Consider the following 25,831-nt stretch of genomic DNA (forward strand, 5'->3'; position numbering starts at 1 on the left):
AGGAGGTAGAGTAAGAGAGGGTGGACAGGATGTCCTGAGTTTCAGTGGTGAAATGAGAAGTCACGTCCATGCAGAGGGCCTGGGAGGGAACAGGAGAGGCAGATAATGCAGCAGGATTGGCTAGCTCCTTGCAGATTTGGAAATGTTTGGCTAAGTTATTAGATGCCGCAGAGATGCAGGCTTGGATGTAGGCTCTCTTCTTAGACAGGAAAGAGAGTCTGTACTGCTTTTGGAGCAGGCGGAAGGCCAGTCTGTAAGGGGTGCGCCCGGTGCCCTCCATTTCCTGTCTGCCGCCCTACACTTGCATTTAAGGATGGCGAGGTCAGAATCGTACCAAGAGTTGCACTTGGATTTTGGATTCAAGCGGATCCTCATGACAGGGGCAAGGACATCCAAAGGGTTAGATATAGAGAGAGATGAAGGTTAGAGAGGACTGTGTCAGGGTGTGAGTCAGCCAAAGGTGCCGCAGGACGAGAGAAAGTAGTGGGGAAAGTCTCAACTGACACAGGCTTCATGGGTCGAATGACCAACAATGTAGGTAGCAGTTCTGGAGTCAAGTTGACCTGCAGGGAAGAAAGATAGAGGTGGGAAGAAAGGAGAAAGTGATCACTTCAAGAGAGAGGAGTGGTGAGAGGGTTATAGAAGGGGAGGTCTGAGGAAATCAGAACATCCAGGGTGGGCCCTGCAGAGTGAGTAGGGTCAGAGGGAAGAATACAGAGAGAGAGAATCGCAGATGTTGCGAAAGAGTGCTAAAGAAGGGCTGGTTGCATCCAGGTGGATGTTCAAGTCTCGGAGGAGGAGAAGTTGAGTGGTATGGGCAAGGAGCAAGGAGGAGAGTTGAGCCCACTCAGAGATGAAGAGGCGACCTGGCCAGGCGGCTTGTAGATCATGGCCACAGTTAGAGAGAGGCAAGGAGAGATAGAATGCTTGCAGACCATGCACTCAAAGGAGGAGTAGTGCTGCATTGGAATGATAGAAGCAGGGATCCACTCTGGTAAAACGAATGCTACACCCCTCGGGACAGTTGGTTCTGGGTATGGAGAGGATCTTGTAGCCATTGGGAAAGAGAGTGTCGAAACTTGTGACAGAGCTGGCTATGAACCAAGTCTCGGTGAGACTGAGTACATCCAAATCGGAGGCGGCAGATTTCAGAGCAGTGTTTGACAGCTCAGCGATAGTTGAAAGTAGCGATTTGGAGCAGGTTGTCACATTTGAAGGACTTCCGGGGAAGGGTACAGACGAGATGTACACCTTGCAGAAGTGTTGGAGGTGCCTGAGGATGGGCAGAGGAGAAAGGAAGAGAAGGCAAGGTAGTCAGAGAGGGAGAAGAGAGTGCCAGAGGGGGGTGGGGGCAGTGGATAGAGGCAACAGGGTGGCCAGAGAAGGAGCAGGGGGTGCTGAAGAGGTGGCAGAGGAAGGAAGCGGCAGAGGAGCCAGAGAGGCGTGAGAAGGGATAGCAGGAGAGTTAAGGAAGTTGATACGGCGCAGGAACCATCTTTCAAAGATGAGATGATTTGCCAGTGGGTGGTGGACCAAGATGATGCCATTTAACTAGAAATTAATGATGGTCTTAGAGGAGTGGGAGGGGGCCAGGAGGGCCTCCCACGGGTGCCACCATTAATGGGAGAATCTGAAAAAGGAAGAGAACAGAGACCACATGGGGGTCCATAGGCCTGGGGCGGCAATGACAAAGAGTATGTCGGTAAGGTGCTGCTGTCTGGAGGAAGCACTGGTATAGTTATCAGCAATAGAGAGGCATCAAAGAAGACATTTTCATAGTGTAAATATTGTATGTGGTGTATTTTAACATAATTAATGTGAATTCGTGGAGGAGAAGTAACCTCAAACAGAATCTCACAGAATCTGTTGAAAGTTCAACATAGCACATTTGGCCAATTGTTGTATCTGCTCCTCACTGTCTTGGATTCCACTTACAGGTTTTAGACTCAAATATATAATGTTGTAATACAATTCATGTGCTGCATGATTCGAAGTAGACATGAGATCACAAAATAAAGTAAATCGAAGTCAAATAAAGTTTAAAACGTACATGAAGAATATTATTGATATAATAATACATACCAAGAAATATTACAATTAATAATTACATAACACACAAGTACATTGAAAAAAAAAGTTCTTTATTTTGTTAGAGAAATAGTGCTCAATCAAATGAAATTCGGTTTGTTTTTTTAAAAACAATGTATATAATTTCCTTGTGTATGCAACTTGAAGTATGCTGTTAAAGTAGTATCCCTGTCTAATTTTATCTTATCATTGATCAAATACACATTTTGTTTGCCTGGAACTTGAAGTCTTATTGTTGCAACAGCTCCCTCTAGTGGTGATAAGAGGCGAAGTGTGCAGGATGGCTTCGGACAAACATACATCCTGTCTTTTATTATAAAGTATGATTTATATATTAATATGTCATGTTTAGATTTATATTCTGGGGAATGCTCTGCCGAATTCAAAGCTGTAATCAGTTTATAAAACAAATAAAGCATTGAAAAGTTAAAAGAAGTCATTTCTTTTTTGTGCAGTTTAAATAAACCATGTTTCTCTGCAATGGAGCTCCATTTAAGCTAAATATTAACTTGGGCAGTGCTGGCTTAGGCCTCTTGCGATCCACGCTATCAATTAAAAATGCACAGATGGCGCTATGTTGCTGAGTTATCTCAAAATGTCGAATTTGTCTGGAACTTTAATCCTTTGATCCTTTGTATTCTGAAAAGAGAACAAAATGTGACTAGCTCTCAGCCATTAAATGTGGGCGAGAGACCATCAAAACAATATTTTCCCTGTATTTATTTTAAGATAAACATATGCTCTGAATCCTTCTCTCTGTTTCCAGCAGAGATTAATGGATTGTTTACTGGCTTATGTTAGAACAGCAGAAAGTGAAATAATCTTTTAAAACTAATAATGGACTACTATATGTCCGTATTTTTATGATGCATCAGAAAATAAAACGAAATATATATTTTTTGTAATACCTGCCTCGCTCATATCTTGTGATATATGTTGCACACAAGATTTTGACTCTTAGCTACCTCACACCATCTTGAATTTCCAACATATATGTAGACATCTATAGGTAGCTTGTTTTGGGAACTTTCTGCTGTTCATGTATTCTAGACCACATCCCACAAGCCCCTAACAAAAAAGTGGTCTTTTCGTGCTCACGCAGCATTATTCTGGCTTGTGTTAGGCCTTGCTCTGGAAGATGGCTGAACCCTGGTAGGGCTTTCAACTTCAATTACATTGGAACATTTTTCTCATGATGTGCAAAAACAGAACACCAGGTGCTGGTGTTAGTAGGTTAACTTAACACATACATTATTTACCGTGCTTTCAACTGTTCTATTTTGCCTTGGCATATTTAAGGACAATTTCTAAGAGATGGTACATTGTAGAGTGAACACATTGCATAAGTTAGACACAGGCTCTGTTTCCTTTGTGTAACAGGGCTTGCGCAAACTGCACACATTTCCTTCTTTCATTTGCCTACTTGTACCTTTGGGAGGTTTTACGTGACAGAATTAAACAAGATATGCATCACTTGGGTGTTTCAATAAACGTGGTTTAATTTACACTGAATATGTGTTACATGATTGCACATAGACAGAGGCTTCTGCCTCCAACAGGTCGGGGTTGGCTCTCAGGGGAGACGCACTAATAACAGCAAGTGGGGCTTGGTGGCGCACATACAGTTCACAGATTCCACAGAGCAGGAACACATCAGTAGACGCCCTGGGCGAGACAAAAGAGAGGAGGCAGGCAGGTGGTTACTATGGAAGATATCTGTTGTTTGAATACTGAATGTTGTCGGTGTTCTAACTCTGTGACACAGGTTGTCAGGCAATGCTTGAATTTTAGTTGAAGAGAGAATCATATGGGCAGGGAGGGCAGATACATCTCAGCTCAATGGGAAAATGCTCCTGCAAGTCCCAGCAGCATTAGAGGTCAGTGTAGCCCCCAATGCCGGGCCCTGGTCTGGGCAAGGGACACACCTCCCCTACCCCAGACCAGGAGAAGTGCCTACCGAGACCCCCTCACCCCCAAACCAGCTGGACTGAGAGGGGCTCTGCACCTGCAAATCACACCGAAGTTACCAGGGGATGGGCTATGCCCCAAGTCCTTATTTAACTCCTTCATGAGACACAGACACCAAGGTGGATTTCTTTAGAGAGCCCAATGAGACCCCTCTTTATTTATAACACAAACTCTTCTTGTAAAACGTTCCTACGCTTCTAATTACTAACCCCCTTCGAAATTCCCCTTGGCATGAGTTCTTTCGAAAGGCATCTGCCCCATTAGCCCACCCTCCCTTAGAGGGGTCACAAAGAGACCCATGGAGTGGAACTGATGAAACAGACTCCTGACCTACACCTGGTACCACCCACTGTAGAGGAAGGGCAGAGGATGGCCTCAGTGTATCGGTCCACCCCTAGGCAGCCTCTGGCAGGCTGCCACTTTCCTTATCGGCATCATGCCAAGGTACACACACCATCTATGCCTTCCAGCCCCTTGGTTACATACCTCTATACCCAAACACTAGTATTCATTATAAATATCACTATACACATTACCCAAATTAGCCATTAACATTTCCTATACACATCTAACATTTACAGCCCACTACTTACAATCTATACAACTATACCTATACAAGTAGATATGCATGTAGGCATACAAAAAACACAACAAAGAAACCATTATTTGACACACCACCGCTTTTCAATACCTCTGGGTGATGCTGCACTGCTTGTTGGAGTCTGGTGCTGCCTCCTGATGACATTAGGGGTTGGTTCCGTCCCAGTCTATTCTTCTGGGGCCACCAGAACTCGCTGAGCATGCCCAGGTACCCAAAAGGTCTTTAGGTGACCCGCATACCCAGGTGGGGGACTGTAACATTCACAGCCTCTCCCGCAGCCCTTAATCCTCTACTTGGGGAACGCCATGCCTGGGGGACTGCCCAGGATCATGGTTGTGCCCCATCACCCCTTTATTAGAAAATAAAGATGCAGACCCATGCCCAGGGGGCCTGCCCACGATCTCTGCCATGTCCTGGCATCTTCTTTTCTTCAGGCGGTGTCCCATTTTCCATGGAGACACACCCATCATCACTGCCTTGCCCCTGGCGGAGCTTGTGGCACAGTGGCCTCGCCCCCTCTGCATTGCATCAGACTGTAGATGGGGTGGACTACGTACGCACTAGGGCTCCAGCTGACATCCCGCAGGCCACTTCTTCACCTGGTCCACAATGAAGGAGCAAGCCCGGGTCCTGCCTTCACCCGGGCAGCGATAACAGAGCGGCCTGGGACTTGTCTTCACCTGCGCTGCTCCTGTAGCACAGGGCTTTCTTCACTGCCCCAACCCCTGAGGGTGGGGCAGACTTCCCTCCCAGGCTCCAGGCTGCCATGGAGGGATTTTCTTTTTATTGCCCATCCCAACTCGCCCTGGGGCGGGCCGTCAGGGGCACGGCCAGACAGTGACTTCTCTACCCGGCCAACTCATGCATGCAGCTAGCATACAGATAGCAGATAGTGTGCAGGGGATGGGAGTTCCCCACTTTGGGAACATCCTCCTTTTCCATATTACTTCCAACCTAGATGCCAAGGTTGAGACTATCTTCCCCACACTTCTAATCTTCTGTAAACCTTTTCAGTGATTAATATTACAACACACCCTAACAATTACCTACACTTGATAAGACATAGGTGTGCTTAGTGTTATACATTGGTTCCATGGTCCTCCTGCTACCAGCAAGAAGATGCAATCAAATACAACACTTTGCAAAGCTGCCAGCTCACCAGAAACCTATGACCAGGACATATCTAAGGGGCCAGGGAGTGCAGGCAGCCACGAGCTCGCTCATTCCCCAGACAAGACAGCATTTCTAACACATTATCAACCATATCCTGAGCCACTGGTTCCCTGGGAGCACCAGCTATGAAGATCCGATGCCTATGGAAAGCACAATATTCTTACAACTGCACTGGGGGATGAACCCTGAGAGCTTGAACAGGAAAATGCCATTGGACACCTCAGACTCAGTCCTGCTAACTATAGGTGACAGCCATTTGGGATGGTGGCACTAACGATGGGCTTGACTATCATCAGAAAGAGCCTGGTCCTACAACAGGAGAGAGATGGTGGCCGTCCATGGAGCATTAGTGCTGTTCAACCACAGATGCATAGCAAAGCAGCCAGACTGCGCACAGAAAACGAGGGGACCCATTTTTACTGGAACAGAGGGTGCATTCCTTGATTCTTTTGGTTGATAAGATGTTTGATTAGGTGTAATGGATAATCTCACTTACAGCAACCCACATTCTGGGGACGCAGAAAATTGTGGCGGCTGGACTAAGCAAGAAATTCCCACCATCACTGAATTGTTGCTGTCCAGCAGGGCATTTTCTTTGAAATTGCAAATTGACTTATTCGCAGCCAAATACAATGCAGCAGTACCTTTCTATTGTTTCCAGAGCCTCTTTTTCCCCTGATCCTCAAGATTCTTCACACAATAATAAGGAAAAAGGCAGAGGAAATCATGGTGGTACCTAATTAGCCCAGAAGGAGGTGTCTCCCTCTCCTTCTAGGGCTTCTGGTGTCCCAGAATCTTCATCTCCTGATGCTTCCTCTCTCAGTACCTCAGCTTAGTGGAACCCAGTTCAGGAAGGGCTCAAACTCAAGCTCTTGGTATCAAGGTTTCGCTATTGGGCTGGAGCTAGGGCTATGGGCCGTGGCAGCAGAGGCTGTACACAGTTCTAGGATGCCCTGCATAAGCAGGGAAAACACACGCCAATGGGCTTTATTTCGCTTGTGGTGCAGTGCTGGAGGTATTCACCCCCTGTATTTCCATCCCAAGGATACTGGACTTGCTACTGGGAGGCTTCCATGAGAGCCTCACTGTCGAGACCCTTAATGTCCAGTGGCTCCAATATGAAGGCTTTCAGGAAGCCTAGCACTAATAATAATAATAATAATAATAATAATAATAATAATAATAACTAGCACTCACCAGTCAGATTCTCCTACTCAGAGAAGAAAGAGTGGGCTTTGTTCCAAATGTAAAAATAAACCTCACATTCTCAGAAGGGATTAGTGCATTCCAGCTATATCAACACTTCCCTTCTAAGAGGGGGTGCTGTATTGCTAGTGGCTAAATGAGAAGAGTATCCTTGAAAGGAAACTGGGAACAGGTCTCAGAAGAAAAGCCTCAGGCACAATGCTTAGATAAGGGGACGAGGCAGCGGAGTCTTTCCTTCCTGTCATAATACAGGGCAGGTCCAGGAGACCAGTGGCTGCGCCGTGGTTGGAGGCCAGGGGACTTCATTGCAAGATATTTTCAGAGCAGCCAAATGGGCTTCTCCCTCATCTTTCACTGAACCATACAAAGTGTTGTTCCAAGGGTCTGACGATCCCTCAGTAGCCAAATCAATGTTCAGTTCAGTGACACTGGTTCAGGGTGGGCTGTACACAGAACAGATGATGTTATATTGTACTTGGAACTGCACTGTTGTTCGGTTCCCGGGTATGTCCTCAAAGGTGTCAGGCAAGTGACGAGGGTGGGGGTTGTTGTGTAATCCCAAATTACTGCAAGATCCTCTCACATCACCTTCCTCTTGCCCAGCCCGTGTGGCGACGACAGATTGATTGTTCTTGGATTAGGGAACTCAGGAGGAATGAGGGGCTGGCGGGCTCCTGTAGAACATTCCAGGGGCAGGCGCTAGGGCAACACAATCTTTCAAAGGCCTCTGTCATGTGTCAAAGAATACCTTAAAGGAGTAAATAAGGTGATGAGGGACAGGTTTGAGGTAGAGGGTTATGATCTGTCATCAAAGCATGCGCGGCCATGACAGCCAAGCCTGTGCCAAGAAGCCATGGCAATGGTGAAAGTTGTGCTTTATGAGTGATGAATGATATAAGTAAAATACTGACCATGGCTAGTTATCTTTTTGTATCCTGGTGAACCTGACTTTATTTCTGTAGGAAGAGGTTGGATCTTATGCTGACCGTGTCTAGACGGCTCCAAGGAGCAGGCCCAGCCCAAAGCAGCACGAGATAGGCCGCACAATAAGGTCAAGCTGAACTAGGATTCAAAATGGCGCACTTCCTATGACCTAGAGAAACATTGCTGAGAAATGACATTACAGACCTCTATGCACACTGATAGCATGTATGTTCTCTGTTAAGTCACAAAATTAATTCCTCTTTTGGCAACTGGACATGGTTCACTTTGCTGAATAATTAGAACACAAGTTAAAACACCTTTCTGCTTTCTGATGTAGCTATGTAACTATTTTGTGTTCTATTTAGGTGACAAGGGGTACAAAGGTCTATTTGGACTTCCTGGAAGGAAAGGAAAAACAGGTATTTTATTATTTTACTTTTATTTTCATATTTTGGATTGAAGGACATGTTCTGTGAGCACACTGCATCTCCATGTTTATAATATTGGGCGTATTTCGAACAGTACTGAGGTTCCGTGTTACTAGGATCGAAGTAATAGGATGACGCTTAATGATCAACTATGAACCATAGCACCGGGGCCGAGGAAGGCCGCGGGCCCCCAGACCAGCGGTAATGGGCAGAAGGCCCAAGTAACAGAACAGGACACTCCCGGAAGGGAATACATAGGATAGCGCGGAAACTGCACAACGGGGATATTTTCACTTTCTAGGACAGTGGGGCAGGGCTTACCCCAAACCACAGGAGGCCCATGATGGTTAATCAATGTGCAGTAATTGGACAGGAGTAACCCATCAAAACATCACACGCAACATATTGATCCCCTGGTTTCTGCCTTTGTGCTGCGTTATTTCTGAGAATTCTGCCCCCACAGCACTTTTTTCCTGCTGCACTGCAGGCTGCTGCAGTGGACATGCAGTCGGGTGCCAGGCACCTGCATTTCAACGCAAGACTCGCAAAGAGGGCCGCATTATGGTGGTAGCGGTAAGCAAATGTGGTATTTTAGATACCTCCTTTTTTCAAAGAATCACCTAATTATGAGTAGATGTCTGTATAAAGGAACATTTTTCAATGCATCTCCGGAATATTTGTCAGTTTTGTCACTGCAAAACACACTAAATGATGCTTTTGCCTCAAATATATGACAACATTTTACCACTGTAAGAAGGCATTTTCATTTTAATTCTGACTATGCCAGTGTATGCCATTATTGGCATAGTAAGAACACGCACATGTTGGCTGTGCCCAATCATGCCAGTTTTGCTACTGTAAGAACTCAATTTCAAAGTGAGCGTGCCAATACATAGCAGTACTGCCATTGTATAGACATATTTATGGTGGCTGTGCCCAATAAGCCAGAATTTCCATTTTAATTGTTTTTATTTTTTGATTGCCACTTTAAGACCTTTCATGTTAGCTGTGTCCCGTTATGGCAGTCTTACCACTGTATGAGCACTCATGTTCCCTGGCTGTACCCAATAATGCCAGTATTTGCCACTGCAATTATACTTGTGGTAGGCATGCACATTGATGCCTGTATTCGCCACTTTAAGAACATCACGCTCACTAATGCCAGTATTTGCCACTACAAGAAAACTTACGCTTGCTATGCCTAATAAAGCCAGTATTTAACACCGTAGGAAGATTCATGTTGGATGTGCCTAGTGATGCCAGTAATTGACATTATAAGATTACTCATGTTGGCTGTGCTTAACATTTCCACATCTGCTACTGTAAGAACACTAATGTTGGCTGTGCCTAATAATACAAGTATGTGCCAGTATAAGACCGCTCATGCTGTCTGTGTCCAGTGATGGTAATATTGCTCTGTAAATAACATGTCCATGGTGTGTGGCAGGCCCCTGCCAAACATATGGTGTTGGAGGGATGCCTGATGTACATTTGAGAAACCTCAACGTCACACGCACACGCATTGCATGACCCATACACACACACGCATTGCATGACCCATACAAACACACACACACACAAACATATTAAATGCACGTGCACAAACATTTTCTATCTCTCACTCACTAACACACACAGTCACTCTTCTTCAAACTCACTCCAACAAAAATATATACACATTCCCAAAAAGATTTATTTTATTTTCAGTACTTACCTGATGGTGTGTCCCCGTCTCTTCGCCTGGCCTCTTAGCAGCACATATGGCGCATGCAGGCAGAGGCAAGAATCGGGAAGAACCCGACTCACCCCTCCTTTTGCCTGCCCAGTAATTAGGGTGGTGGTGGGGTCTGCACTCTGACTTTGCCTTGACCTGAAACAGGTAGGGAGAGGGAGTGGTGAACCGGTTTTCCAGCACCCTTTGTGCACAGCGAATGGTGTGACATCACAGCAAGTCTGCCTCAAGCCCTTAACAGAGTTCTGGATGAGTCAGGGTCTGGGCAGCTGATGATTCCAGCCTGTGCGCACGCACAGGTCTGTGAAGGGCATTTCGGAGACCAGTCATTGCATTTGAAAAGAATATGAATATGTGTAGATGATTTCCAAAATTTAAAAAATTCACTTTAAGGAGCGGGTAGAATGAACTGCCCCCCTAGCCCCTAACTACCGAGCCACCACTGAATGATAATGGCATATGGAAATCATATTTTACTTCTGAGTCCCACAGCAGGGCAACATTACAATGTTTCTGCTCACTCCCGGAACTCTGTGGTGTGAGGTGTGAAGAAAGTGACACCCGAAGGAGGTGGGTACTCTATTTAAGCCCATGATATCTATGTGTCCCTGGTGCCCCTGTGTACTGTATTGGCCCACAGCAACAGCTCAGGGGCATGGGAAGGGATGCTGAGAGGGCATGTACAACTTAACAGTGTAGCTGGGTACCTATCAACAACAGTGTTCATTTCACCACAAGGTTCCAGTGACATCATAAACAACATGAGATATGCTCCCGTCCCTAGCAGATGTCACCCTTTGTGGAATGCATCCCCTTGCTCATAATTACCCATCTACCTCTACATGAAGCTGACAGGTGAAAAGATAACTCATCTGGCGGTGAAAAGACATAGAGAAGAGTAAAAGTAGATCCATACTTTCAGCATATCATCTATCTAAAAAATGATGTTTCTTTTATTGAACATCTGATATCATGCAGTGGCTGTGTGAGAAACTGCTCAAGCCCCCGGTGGTACAGGCCATACAGATGAGCAGGTGTCTTTATCAGGAAGGAAGTCATAGGCCCTCGTTACGAGTATCCCGGTAACAGCGTGTCCATCACCGGCATGCCGGAACGCGCGAGTCCGTGCCCGTATGAACCCGCTAACAGCGGGTGATTACGAGTGCGCGAAAACGCGCGTTACCCCATGCCGGTAGTGGCAAAACCGCCATACCGGTAACGGGCCACCAACCCCCCTATACCGGCATTGCGAGTACCGCCCATTCCCTAACCGCATCATAACAACCACTAAACATCGGCACGGTAATACCGGCACGGTATTACCGTGGTTGCAAAAAAGGACCCGGAAATTACGTCATCGCGCAGGAACAGGAAATGAGCTGGCGGCCATCTTTAAAAACACAATCCATTGCCATCCTCCATAACCACCACTACACTCGTGTTGTTGTGTGACACAACTGAAGCAGGATGTCGCAGGCCACCAGTAAATCCTCCCAAAGGAAGAGGAAGCAGCGTTTTTCTGATGCTGAACTCACTATGCTTGCTAACACCCTCGAACAGCATGCAGACACAATTAGGAGCACAGACCTCAAGCATGCGACCCAAACCAAAAAAAAACAGGTCTGGCAGGAGGTTGCTCAGAGGGTGTCGGCAGTGGGGAGCACCCCAAGTAGTGTACGTGACTGCCGGAAGCACTGAGACGACCTCCGCCTCTGGGTCAGGAAGATCCTGGCGGAGAACAGGAGGGCCGCAATGGCGACAGGCGGTGGCCCACATTCCCCTGTGAAGCTCACCGCATGGGAGGAGACAGCAAGTGCATTCATTGACCCAAAATCCATAGAGGGAATAGGAGAACAGGAGGTCGGCACTGCAACTACCACAGAGGAAGGTGAGTGAACCATCACATCCACGTATACCAAAATATGATGTGGCACAAGTGATGTGCAAGTTAGACTAAGCAAGGCAATGCATGTTCCAAGGCTACATCAACACATCCATAGAATAATGAGTGCCACACCCTGCACCACACGCATGCTGAGTGAAAATTCCAATCCCAACAGAGGTGCAACATGAACCAACCAAGCCCATGGGACCCACCACACAGACACTAAACCAATGCTATGCCACCAGCCATGCATTGATTGCCAACATGTCCCCTCAGTACACCAAATGCCACACACCAGAAATGAAATGATGCCTGAATGTATGAACATATCACACCGCAATACATCCAGCTGCCATTTGACAACATCACTGATGACCTGCATCTCTTCTATCTCCCATGCACCGATGAGGAAGGTGGAACACAGTACAGGGGTGCGAGTACATCCAGTGCACGCAAAGGGACCAGGGCCACCGCCACCCCCTCTTCCAAGAAAATGCCTGCAGCAACACCCAGTGTGCCACGCAAGGCATCAACCCTGCAGGGGGCACCTGCAGCAACAGAACAGCAGCAGGCACTCACAACAGTGGGAGCCGTTCCGCCAGCCACCACGGACGTTGTGTTCACAGAGGTGGATGATGAGGCCGGAATCATGTCTGGAACACCCACCCCAAGCCCCATTGCCAGCCCCCACCCACCTGCGGAGTCTGAGAGCCTGGACGATCCGTGTCTCCATGACTCTGACCTTGGAGAATCAGACATTGGGATCTTCCAGGAGGACAGTGCCCAGGATGAGGACCCCACGCAGGTGCCTTCCACCACCCTGCCAGCCACCACCCTGCCAGCCACCACCCTGCCAGCCACAGTACACCTGCGGCCGACACCTCCTTCGAGGCTCGCCTGGCAAGGGTAGAGGCCCGCCAAGAGTCCATGCTGCAAATCATGCATCAACAGGTCGACGCTGGGAATGAGGCCATGAGGGCCATAGCCACGGCCATTGCAGCCAATACAGCTGCTGTGGAGGCATCTACGTGTGCATTCAGGGAGTGCATGGGGTCACTTACGCAGGCCCTTATTGCAAACATCCCGCAAATGCAGCGGCCACACCTTGGCCCAGCCATGGGACTGACAATAGACACCTCCACTACAACAACCCCTTCCACCTCGGTGCAATTGAGCCCTGTGCGGTTAACGCGGAGGAGCGCACGGCGCTCTGCCATGGCACCCCCAGACCCAAAAGTCAAAAAGAAATAACAGTATGGGAAATGACAATGTGAAGAACTACATTGGTGAAGGGAACACTGTTTGTTGCACACATGGGGACATTTGGGATCTGTGGGGTGGGTGAGGTAGTTTGTTGGGGTATTTTCTGGGGTTTGTGGGGTGGGTGAGGGAGTTTGTTGGGGTATTTTCTGGGGTTTGTGGGGTGGGTGAGGGAGTTTGTTGGGGGGTCTGGGAGGGGGGAGTGGGCACATTTTTGCAGTTTTAAATAATACACAAGTTGTGAGAAGAAAAATCCATGGCTGGACATTGTTATTTTTCGTGTGCATCCATTTAATGTGTTACAGTGTTCAGTGCCCAACTCCCAACATTCCCTGTGTGAATGTTTACATTGGCCCAGTGTCTGACTGACACAAGTCTTTCATAGTCCCTGTGTTTCAGAAGTATACTTGACTTCGTGCTTGCCGTACAGCATGGCCATCGCGTGCATCACGTACTGGCAGTGGGGCTACTTCACCTCCGTCTCCATCCTCCTCATCCTCAACCGGCCCATGCATGTCAATGTCAGGTGACAATGGTACATTTCTCCGGACGTACATGTCGTGCAGCATGACACAGGCCATGGTGATCTCTGCCACCTTCTCAGGCCTATATAGGAGTGCCCCACCAGACCTGCTGAGGCCAAAGGTCTGCTCAATGACAACACGGGGACGGGTGTGCACACGATTGTACTCCTCCTCATGGCCATTCTGCAGGTTAAGCACAGAGGTGTGTAGCCACGGCCTCAAGGGATATCGTCCATCACCTGTAAGCAGATTCAAATAGGTGTGTGTCACTCTGAACTCCCGTAATTCAGGGAGCACAGTCATGCCGCCAGCTATTTGGTGTGGCCATGCACATGTCCCTGTAAGCATGAAAAAATGTTATCTAGGTGCAATCTGTACTGTCATGAGGTGTGGTAGTCTGGTTGGCATTCAATAGATGATGCAGGGTGTAATCATGCATGCTGAGGCAGATATGCTGTGGTAGTGCAACAATGTTTTGACTTCAATGTATGCTGTTCATTATTTACTATGCATGGTCACACTGCCCACATAGCCACACTTGCCGTCCTGTTCATTCATGCATTGCTTGCCATCACCATGGTGGCCTGGTTGTGCCTCTTACTTGTTCTCATTGATATGCATTATTTGTGATCTGTGACCCAGTGAAGTGTCATGTACCGTTTGACTGGTTCAGGTCAGCAGTGTTTGGCTCTGCATGCATTCTCCAATCACCGGCTATTCCAACCCAGGTGCAGTATTGCCCCCCCCTCATGCATCCCCACACATCAGTACCCCAAAGCACTGCCATGGGACGGTTGTGCAACTCACCAAGCAGCCAGGCACGTGGTCCGGCATGTCGCTCCATTTGATGGGGTACCGTGGATTTATCCAGTAACATTGCATCATGTGTTCATCCAGGAGTCACATACCATTTGCACATTGATGGAGTGGTATTGTTTGCGATTGCGGTACACGGCCTCTATGGCATGGGGGACTATCAATTCCACATGGGTGCAGTCGATGGCACCGACACAATTGGGCATGCCTGCCAGTGCATGGGAGCCTACTTTGGTTTCGGCTATCTCGTGGGCAGTCCGTGGTAGGGATATGTGGGTGCTTCCGTGCTTCAGGAGGGCATCCAGCACTTGGTTAAGCATACATGAAAATAGTGTTTGTGAAATGCCATGCAGCTGGCCCACTGTGTGTTGGTAGGTGCATGTGGCCAGGAAGTGTGGCACAGACACCACCTTTAGTAGTGGGGGGATGGCAGTGCATATTTGTATGTGGCTGGCAATGTCGTTCTGTATCATGTGCACTATGGTGGTGATGGTGTCACGGTCCAACCGGTATAGGGTGTGGATCTTCTCAGGGGTAGGGTTGAATGGGCTGGGTCTGGTGCGAGGTATTGCTGGCTGCCTACGAGGCTCTGGTGGCTGCGCTGGTGGTAATGGATGGGCCTGTCTCAACCTCCTTCTCCTCCTGTGTCTTCTCTGTGCTGCCTGTTCTTGCTGCTGTTGTTGTTGTTGTTGTTGCAGTTGTTGCTGTAGTTGTATCAGTATAGGCAGGTCCTCCTGCGCCATGTTTGCAAATGCTAGTGGTGGCATTTTGGTGTAGGAAGGGGTGTTGTGTTTAGTTGTGCTCCTTTTGTACTGGGCAACTCTGCATTGCCTACACCGGGGGTGGGGGTTCTGGTGTGTGGGTGTGCTCAGTTCATACTGGCACAGCCTCCTTTGACTCCACCTGTGGGGATTGTGTGCACCTGTGGCAGCTGCCTTGTATCTTGCTTGCTGTTTGCGGGTGGTCCGTGATGCCTGTTTTGCCGGCATCATGCAGCCCGTTATTACCGGATTCGCGATACCGGTATTTGCATGTTTGCGTGGGTTGAAATTACCCCCTATTACCGGCATGCCGGTATTTACAACCTGAAGAGGCGCGTGTACGCGCCTATGCCGCTATTAGCGGCACCGTTGTTTGGTATGCCGCTAAAACCGGGGTTCCAGGTCAGAATGCTACGGAACGGTAAATGATGCCGGTATTTGCATACCGGCATCGTTTTTCCCTTACCGGCATACCTCGTAATGAGGGCCATAGTTTTGGGAATATGCATAGAATATGTTTAGGAGTCCTCTTAGAGACTGGAACAGATGTACAGGGCAGAGCTAAAACACTATGTGTGGTTAGTTGCCTTGTCATCTACAACTGGTCACTTGAGGTCCTTGAGTCGTAGCGCAAGATGACTTCAAATTTGAGATTACAACGTTGTCTCTGGTAGGCACGTTTCCACCTACTGACCTACAATTCAGTGCAGTTAACGTCTTCTGCTCGGGTTGAGAATTAAAGGCAGAGGTTTGAAAAATAGGTATAACTTGAGATACATTTAGGGGTCGATTCATGGAGCAAACGTGCGCCGAAAATCCCAGCGCAAGCAGGCGCAAGGTGGCGCAAGCGTGAGAAACCCAGCGCACGCGCACGCATGTGATTCAAGGAAGACGCTGCACGTGTTTCCCGCTGTCCGTGCGTCAAATCCTGCCATGGCGCACGCGGGCACACACGGCTTGCGCTACGCGCACAGCAAAAGCGCACATAGCACGGCGCACACAACCAAAGTGTGCGGAACAGTGGGCGTAACACGTGGAATGGGGAATAACACGTGAAAAAGAAGGCGTAATTGGGGAAGTACTGCAGGGAACTACACGGAACGCCCACACGCACGCGAACAACCCGTATTCATGGATTTGAATACGGGAAACCCGCGCACGGCAAAAGACGCACACAGGCGTCAACGCGTCCACCACACGAAAGCAGGCGGAAGCGTCCCCGCGCACAGTATAAAAGTGCGCGCAAACAACAAACACGTATATACAGCTACGATGAATGCCCCATTTGTCGCAGCACTGATCGTGGGACACCGCAGGAGGAGGAGAATAGCCAAGGCACGCATTTTCGCACCACGGACAAGCATTTTTGGGATGCCTGACGACCAGGTCTACAGCAGGTATAGGTTTCCACCCCATATCATCCTAGACCTGGTCAGGGAGTGGGAAGATGACCTTACATCCCCCACCCTTTGCTACCCAAGCATTGAGCCCCTTGGAGAAGGTGCTCAATGTCCTGCATTTTTTGGCCACTGGGTCATTTCAGTGGACTACTGCCATAGTGGGGGGTGTCTCACAGGCCACGCAGTCACGCTGCCTACACCAGGTACTGGCAATCATGACAGCGCGCCCCTCAGTCCGCAGGCACATATACATGCCCAGAACACCCACAGAAAGGCAGGCCATTGTCCTGGATTTTTTCAGGGTGGCACACTTCCCCAAAGTGCTCGGTGCCATAGATTGCACCCATGTGGCCCTACGTCCACCTAGGGCCACTGAGCACATCTACCGAAACCGCAAGCACTGGCATTCCAACAATGTACAGGTGGTATGCGATGCAAAGGGAATCATCACCTCTGTCTATGCAAACTACCCTGGCTCCACCCATGACAGTTTCATATACAGAATGTCCGCCCTGAGCCGGGCCCTGGAAGCTGGGCAGCATGGCGACACATGGCTCCTAGGTGAGTACAAATGCCCTTGCACATGCATGCATGTCACACACACAAATACACAAACCCCAATAATCACAACCATTTACACCTCCCCAGGGGACAGTGCCTACCCTCTGAGCAACCACATGATGACGCCAATCCGGAACCCCACCACACCACCCCAGGTGAGATAGAACGCCGCCCATATTGCAACCAGGGCCATAGTGGAGCGCACATTCAGAGTGCTCAAGTCACGTTTCCGCTCCCTTGACCGCTCTGGCGGGCAGCTACTCTATTCACCCCCAGTAGTGTGCAGGATCATTGTGGCAGCATGTTTCCTGCACAATGTTGCAACACGGCAGGGCGTACCGCTGGACATGGTGGTGCCCCCACATCCCCAACCACAGGCGCTGCCCATGGGAGGGGACAGGGCACGTGGCAAGGAAGCCCGGACCCAGCTTGTGGCCACATTTTTCACCTAAACTCCCACCCCTACGGAGTGCACACAGGCCTGGCACATACCAGGTGACAATCGATGATGACAAAGAGACAGTTAACTGTCACAACCCTACCACCCTGAGATAGTTGCCATGGAAGTGCCACATTGTCTGCATCCCTAGCTACTTAAACACAAGCTATCCTGTGTGACCAAAAGGCACACATATGACATGACATGATATGGTATTTGTAACGTGCCTATACACAAGTATTTCAAGGTGCGATGAGGCAGGGAGGGGGGAACAAGGGAAGACAGACAACGATACTACTAGGCCAGGTGTCATTTAGATTGTGCAAGTGCAGGGGTAGGGTGAAGGGAAAAGTGCAAGGGGAAGGGGAGGAGGAGAGTGCAGTACAGGGTAAGGAGACTAAAAAACAAATAAATAGGCCAGCTGGTGGCAACTGCAAAGGTAAGTGCAGACAAGTGCTGGGAAGGGGGGGCTGTAGGGATAGAGAGACAGTCCCGCAGTGCAGGGGTTGCCAGGGAGGCAGTGCAAGTGGAGAGTGGCTGGGCCAGGGACCGAGGTCAGTGAGAGTGGCACAGTTGCAGATCCAGTGCAGTTCCAGTGAAGAATTTTGCAAGGGAGAGGCAGAGAGAAAGCAGAAGCAAAGAGGAAGGTCTGAGGTGCTTCCGGAACCAGAGATGGTTCTCCTCAAGTTCCAGTGAGGCAGGAAGGCTGTTCCAGAGGGAGACCCCTGCCGCGGAGAGAGATCTACCCCCAGCTAGTTGCTTTGAGAAGCGGATGACCCTGACATGCAAGGTGTGAATCACACACAACTGCAAAACAGGCCATGGCCATCACTGTTATGTCACTCAAACCCTTCCAAACCACAACATGACATGGCAAGCAATACCCATACACCAACACAGTACCAATAAGGTACACATTGCCATGTCAAAAATGTACAGTGGCATCAGACAATGATGTCTGACATGGAATCAGATTAAATGACTGACCAACAACCTCCCACCCAAAATAAGTAATTTCCAAATGCATTACAAGAGTTGTAGACGTAACATAACAATGAATGCCTGTCTACATGCACATTGTGCATTGCAAAATCAACACTGCAGCTTCTGTGTGCTGTGTCCAACTCCTGCAACACACTGCTCAGCGCACAGCACAGTGAACAGCCATTGTGTGTGATGCACACCCTGAGCATCACATCTAAGCGACAGACCACATCAAAAAGCAATTTAGGCATGTACAGGATCCATAATTGGTCACAGAACATGTGCTGCAGGGACACAGTGGGCACCAGAAGGCAAACAGTGTACACGTGGATATGCAAGGGTGGTTGTACATGTAGTGCATCATAGTGCAAGTATGTGGGTCAGTAAGGACATGCACTCAACATATGCATGTGCAATCAAGTGACCATCAGTGTCCTCTACACATCACATGTGAACATTCACCATGTGTACACCCCAGCATGTCAAACCACAACTATCCCCTCACACCTGAAAGGTAAACACAACACATGAAAAGGCATTGGTCAGCAGAACACAACATGTACATAGGATACCACCATTACAATGTCAGGGTTCCCATCACACTGCAGGGCAAGGCAACTATCAACAACAAACACCCCCCCTCCCTCACAAATGACCATGACCCACTGAACAACTGCACCTGGGTCATGGAGCCTTCAACCCTAAATTTCACCTGGCCACAGGATCACCCTTCCCCTTCGTCACCATCCCCCACCTTGTGTGTAAAAAGGTGCCTGCACCCTCAGAGTCCACCCTCATTTGCAAAATCACAAAATCCAAGCCAGAAAAACGAACCAGAACACCCTCCAGTAGATGACTTGACGTAGCAGTACCTCACAAAGGCCAAGTACTACCACAATGATGTAACAACCAAGGTAGCACAGTAAAACAATGTCACAACAGGATGTGAAACATGTGTTGTACATAACATAGAATGATGCACCATGAACGGATGTGTACTGTCACAGGTCCCGTGTACAGGCGCGGGAGTGTCACGAAACAACCACCCCCACTGTGTCCCGGGTGCCTGCAAGGTCAAACTCACACAAGCCTCTGAGACCCTGGTGGGGAAGGAGGGTCAGGGATATGCAGTCGGGACAGGTGTTGGCACACTGGATAACTGGAATGAGTGGCAAGAGAGGGGAGGAGGAATGACACATGAAAGTAGGGAATGCACGAAAATGTACTACCTGCATGAACACATACACAATCCAAACAAACTTGGACATCATTGTCATGGCCTTCTGTAGTCCAGGTTTAGGAGTGGCACGAACCAACCACCCCCTCTAGGGTTTTGGCGCCTGCAAGTTTGGGGCTTACACAGGCATCCGCAACCCCAGCGGGGAAAGAGGGTTAGGGAACGTTGCTTGGATAGGTACGGGAAGCAGGAACACCGGGTAGAGGGTACAGGGTTTAAAATTGGATAGGACTCCGGGTGATTAGGGGAAAAAAACATACCAAATTGAATTGCACATTCATCCATGCATTAGTGCAACCCCCAGCAAGCCTATGCAGAGCAGTTTGAAAGAAAAACAACAAGACATTTAGCTGTATGCAATGCTGCAAAGAGAGCCACAGTCAATAATCTGTACGTGCCCATTACACAAAAACACACCACCAAACATGCCCCATAGCAACAAACTACTCTACAAACAGACAATCTGGTGTAGATGCTTCGTACCCATATATAACATTACTCCTGTGATGGGTCATACACAGTCAATGCAGTAAGTCAGCCACCGGTGGGTGTGTGGCAAATGGAACACCAATGTGTCACAATTCACACAACATGCAATGTTCCCTGGGTAAGCAGACAGACCCATATAGCAAGGCATGACTTCAGAACAAGTCATGTTCCACCATGACCGAAACAAAGTTGGCAGTGCATGTATCAAAATGTACATGGAAATGAAATGCACTGCACCCGAGTATGTCCCTTGCTGTATGTCCCTGTGAGCTGCCCCTTTCCATGTCTCGGAAGGCTACATGGTTGATACAAGTGCTTCAATGGACCTTGGTGTACCGGAGGGTATGTGCCACTGCCCCTGCAGGTGTCCCAGACAACCTTACAATCAACAGCCATCAGTCCACCAACACATCTGAGCTGCATTGTGTGCTTCAACACCAATATTCGTCCAAGCTCACCCTCAGTGCTGTGACTAAGCCTGCATGTGCAACTCGCCTGGTGCAAGCTTTGCTGTGTTGTGGCCCCCCTGTGCTGCTCACCTTGCCTGGAGTTCCTTGGAACACGTCAGAGTTCTAGGATGTAGGTCTGCAATCCCTGTGCCTCTGCTTGTGCACACATGTGCATGTGGGCACCAACAAACGTGTCCAGAATTCAGACGTCCAATGGGCCATGTCTGCTGGCAAAAGTGCTCTGGAGGCTCATCCCTCTGCAGAAAGGGCATGAAACACATGATTAATGCTTTAAAGTCATCTGTGTGTGTCTCTTTAGGCATCTCAATACTGGACCATGTCAGAGACTTACATCAGAAATCACACCATCAGTCCGTCTTTCACATCCAAAGTGTGGAACACACTATCTACGGCATGAATTTCAACAAGCACGTGTACAGTAAAGATAAGAAACATACTACACAATGCATAGAAATGAATGTACACATTAATCATGAAACACCCCATCTAGCAAAAGCTGAACAGTGGACAATAACACCGCAATCATCCCCACTAGGGGTGTCAACACAAGTCACACAGCACCAGACATGCCACAGATATGACAGTCCAAAGCCCTTGTGTAATGGGTTGTCACACCGAACCATCCTTGCAAGCCCATGGATAAGGGAGGCAGGAGTGGCATATGTGAGTCAAGGACCCCAAGCAGCAAACACATACACAAGACAAGCCTGAAGGGCCCAGCTGGAACAGACAGTGGATGCCTTCAAAAGCCACAAAGCACCATACCGTCACATGAAAGCACAATAGACAAGCAATTTTAAACTATATTAACTAATTACACTAACTATGAAAAACCTACATTACCTAATTAAACTAACTATCAAACAGAAACCTAACTAACTAAACTAAAAGAAAAATCAAAAATGGCCACATACAACCCGGGGGGCAGGGGAGGCACCCAGGAGGGGGGAGGTAAAGGGTGCTGCTCAACACCCACATGCGATGATGCTGAGCCAAAAAAAAAACCTCCATGGGCTCAACGCCTGCACAGCCCGACCTATGTGGGAGATAGATGGTCGTCCGAGTCTGGCTCATCCTGGAAAGGAGGACGTGGCACAGTAGCCTGGCCACGCCTAGCCGCAGCTTGCCCCTCGTTGGCAGCAAGTCTGCCGGACGGGTGAGCCTGGTTCTGTGTGGCGATGTGACGTAGGTCTGCATGCAGAACCTCACGTGATACACGTGCTTCCTCTTCCAAGGTAGCACGTGTAACACGGAGTTCCTCCTGCAAGGCCTGGCTGGACAACCGCTGCACCTCCCGGCAAGCCTGTAGCTCAGCCGAGATGGTACGCTCAAGCTGTGCAAACCTCGCCTCTGCCCGCTGCCTCTGGGACATCATAGGGACACCCAGAGTGGATTTGAGGGAAGCATACTCCTCCCTCAGGACATCCATGTGCGCCTCTGCGTGAGCAGCAATTGCTTGACGCAGAGATGACATTTCAGCCTGGCGTGCCCTGTCTGAGGCCGCCATGCCCAGCCTGAGCGAGTGGGCCGTGGACCGTGCCGCCTGCTGCTGGAGAAGCACCTGCCTAGCAGGGGGGAGCACAGATCGGGCCACACGCTCCATGCTCTCAGCGATGTCCTCCATTGCTGCCCCCTGCCGTTCTGAATTGGCAGTCATGTCTTGCTCCCTCTCAGTATACTGCGGTTGCGCGCGGCGACCGCGTTGCCGGGCTTGACCCCTGCGGGACCCAAGGACCGGGGGTCCTCGCTGTGTGGCACCGCCCGCGGCTGCACGACTACATGCCACCGTCGACGTGATGTCCCAGGCACATCAGTGACTGGTGTGGAGGGTGACCCTGCGTCCCGATCCACCACGGGCGGAGGAACCAAGACTGTCTGATCCCTCAGTGCAGGTGTCGCAGACAGAGGAGTGTCCACATCAGAATCACTCACCCCTGACACATGGACTTGATGCTCACCCAACTCAACATGGACGTCAGAGTCGTCATCAAGGCTGGACTCATAGGCAGCCAGAGACAAGATGGACTGTAGCACTTGGGGGTTTTCGTGGCCTACCACCCCACGACCCCCACTTGTGCCGGGTTGATGTAGTGATAACAACCCTGTGTCTGGCATGGCAACACCATCCTCCGCCTCCATTGCGTCATCACCTGAAAAATAGAGAGAAAAAAGGTCACTACACATGTCAGAAGCACACAATACACACACACACCGACAACAAACGCATCAGGCAGACATGTGACACACAACATATAACCTGGCATGCATGCTGGGTCAACTTTGAATTGCTTCTGTGATCAGACCTGAATGTGTACGCCACTCACTACCTACATGTACAAGGACTCCATGGTGTGTGCCAGGAAATGTGAAGGCAGTGCAAGGTCAAATTCAGGCATCACGTGCATTGTGCATTCAATGTGTACCATATCTAGAAGCCAAGCACCCCTCCACCCCAGTACAAAAGCAGGGATGCCTAGCATGGTATCAAAAGGCTGACCATACACCTGTGTATTGACAGGCAGTGTTGACTGGCATCAACAGCTTAATGTGATTCAAGTAACAACACTGCAAATGATGATGGGACAGTAAGCAGGACACATGATGAAAACTCTGGAGGCCGCCCACGTGTGAAGAAGACACAACAACAGTTGGACAGAGTCATTGGCCATTGAAGAGGCTGAGGCCTGTGAGCCACACAGATTGTCAGACCCTAAACATGTGTGCAACGCAGTACTGACCCACAGTTGACATGGGAAGGCTGATGAGATGCCATGCAATGTATGTCATCCAGGACTTGTATTACAGTGATCATCCAGTCAAGGACACATAGGGGCAGGCGTGCAATGCACATGGAGCATGAATGGGCACTCATGTCCCTGCGGGACATCTGACCTATGCACAGTACAAGTGAGATACCGTGCATCAAGTACTAAGGCTGTACCACACGGCATTTGGCTGGCAGATTCTACTCTGGAAGTTAGCATCTACACAGGATGCATGAACAGGAAAGTACAAATTGGCAAGATTGAAGCAGACCAGTGCAAAGGTGGAACTGGGGTGCAGAGTGGCGGAGGAGGGGAAAGGGAGCATGCCTACATGGAGTCCCCGCATGCAGGCAGAGGAGACATGCATCACAGAAGCATTGCATTACTTACACATCAGAACCATGTACACGTCACATGTAGTGGCAATCATGCACAACACATCCCACAAGTGAAACACACAAGTCCTCAACAAACACGCATCAACACTCACTGGACTGGGCATCAAAGTCCAGCATCTCTCCCACTCCTTCAACCAATTTAGGTGGTTTGAACTCCGCAACGAGTGCCTCATGCGGAGTGAGCTCTTCCTCCTCTGGTGCAGGCCCACCGCCAGTCACCAGAGTCAAGTTGTAATTAGAGGCACACTTAGCCTTAGTGCTGCGTTTGATGTCATTCCAACGCTTTTTGCACTCTTGCGCCGTGCGCACCTCATGGCCGAATTAACTGACATGTTCCGCAACATGCTTCCAGTGGGTGTCACGTTGGGCAGCCGTAGTCTGACTATTGGTACCCACTAGCATGTCACGGCTGTGGCCCCGCACGTAGCCCACGAGGAAGTCCAGTTCCTGCTTGCAGAAAGGCTTCTTCCTCGACGTGCAGGAGGTCGTGGCTGTGTGTGGGGTCCCAGCCTGTGCTGCAGGTGCAACCTTCCTCCTCTTAGACTGTGGCACAGACCCTGGCTGGCTAATGCCACCCTGACCAGTATGGCCAGTGGGTTCGGTGGATTGAGCCAAGGGAGTGGCAGGTGGAGGGACAACCAAAGGCCTGACTTGTGTCAGTGGCATCTGGGTGCCCTCTAATGGACCCTGCGCAGCAACATCAGCTGTGGCAGGGTCATTGACCGCAACGGTCCTGGTTGGCAGACTCACAACCGGGGTGTTGTTGGGTGCATCTGCCCCTGCACTTGCCAACACCAGACTGTTTGGGGCAGCAGATGACATAACTGCCCCAGGGACACGTGTCTTGGTCTGAGCAGCCCGGCCTGCCCCTATGGTTTCCCTCCTGGCCTGTTGGAAATCTGCCAAGGGCTCCTCAAGTGCCAACGCAGCCTGCGCTGGCAGACCCTGAGCCTGGGTGGCGGTGTCCACAGCTGCACCTGCAGCTACCACTACCCTTGGGCCCGTGGCAGTCGATGGAACGGACTGCCGGGTCACACGGGTGCCAGTGCCAGATGCAGAAGCTGCATCCCCCGGAACCACAGGGGGTGGTGGCATGACTGCACCGACACATGGCACAACATTGTGCTCAAGTGGCGCACCCCTGCCTCTTCCCCCTCTGTGGCTGCCCGGGACACCCTGGAGTCCCCCTACTCCCTGGTCACCACGCCCACGTCCCCGACCACGCCCGCCATGAGGAGTACACCCAGCTGAGGCGCCCCTCACCTTTGGTGTCCTCCCAACCATGGCACAGATGTAGTAGTGCCGGCACAGATGGAGTAGTGCCAATGGGAGGTGTACACCATAATTGACCTGGGCAATTGGGGTGAAGGGGGTGGGAAGCATGATGTTAACAGCCCCCCTGCACCTGCAAGGCTGTATGTGACCCCGGTGATGTAGTGACGGGTTACGCAACGCTCAGGCACCCCAAAATTGCAGTAAAACCGTGCATGAAACCCTGCAGCCTACGTGCGTGGATTCAACCTCCCGCAGTATGCGGTGGCACCCAGTAACACGAATAACGCATACGCGTGGGACACGCAGGCTACTATGACATCGAAAATGGGTGCGATACACAGGGGCACCCGCAGTGGGAAAAATAGCGTGTGCGACTCACCGTCTGACTAGCGTGATGCAGAAAAACACGCATAGCCAATACTCCCGCCAAAAGAAGAGATATGTCCT

General features: G+C 49.6%; 1 protein-coding gene across 1 annotated transcript in view; it reads left to right on the forward strand.

Annotated features, from left to right (window-relative positions):
* The first annotated feature begins 313 nt into the window (after positions 1-313).
* The window catches only part of COLEC10 (collectin subfamily member 10), a 99,347-nt gene continuing 73,829 nt past the window's right edge, over positions 314-25,831 (forward strand). Inside the window, exons 1-2 of the mRNA XM_069622139.1 lie at positions 314-422; positions 8,326-8,379. Coding sequence (XP_069478240.1) covers positions 314-422; positions 8,326-8,379 — 163 coding nt within the window. The remainder of the gene's footprint in view (positions 423-8,325; positions 8,380-25,831) is intronic.

The sequence above is a fragment of the Ambystoma mexicanum genome, chromosome 5q (genome assembly GCF_040938575.1).
Source record: "Ambystoma mexicanum isolate Mex_15411 chromosome 5q, UKY_AmexF1_1, whole genome shotgun sequence".
NCBI classification, from domain to species: Eukaryota; Metazoa; Chordata; class Amphibia; order Caudata; family Ambystomatidae; genus Ambystoma; species Ambystoma mexicanum.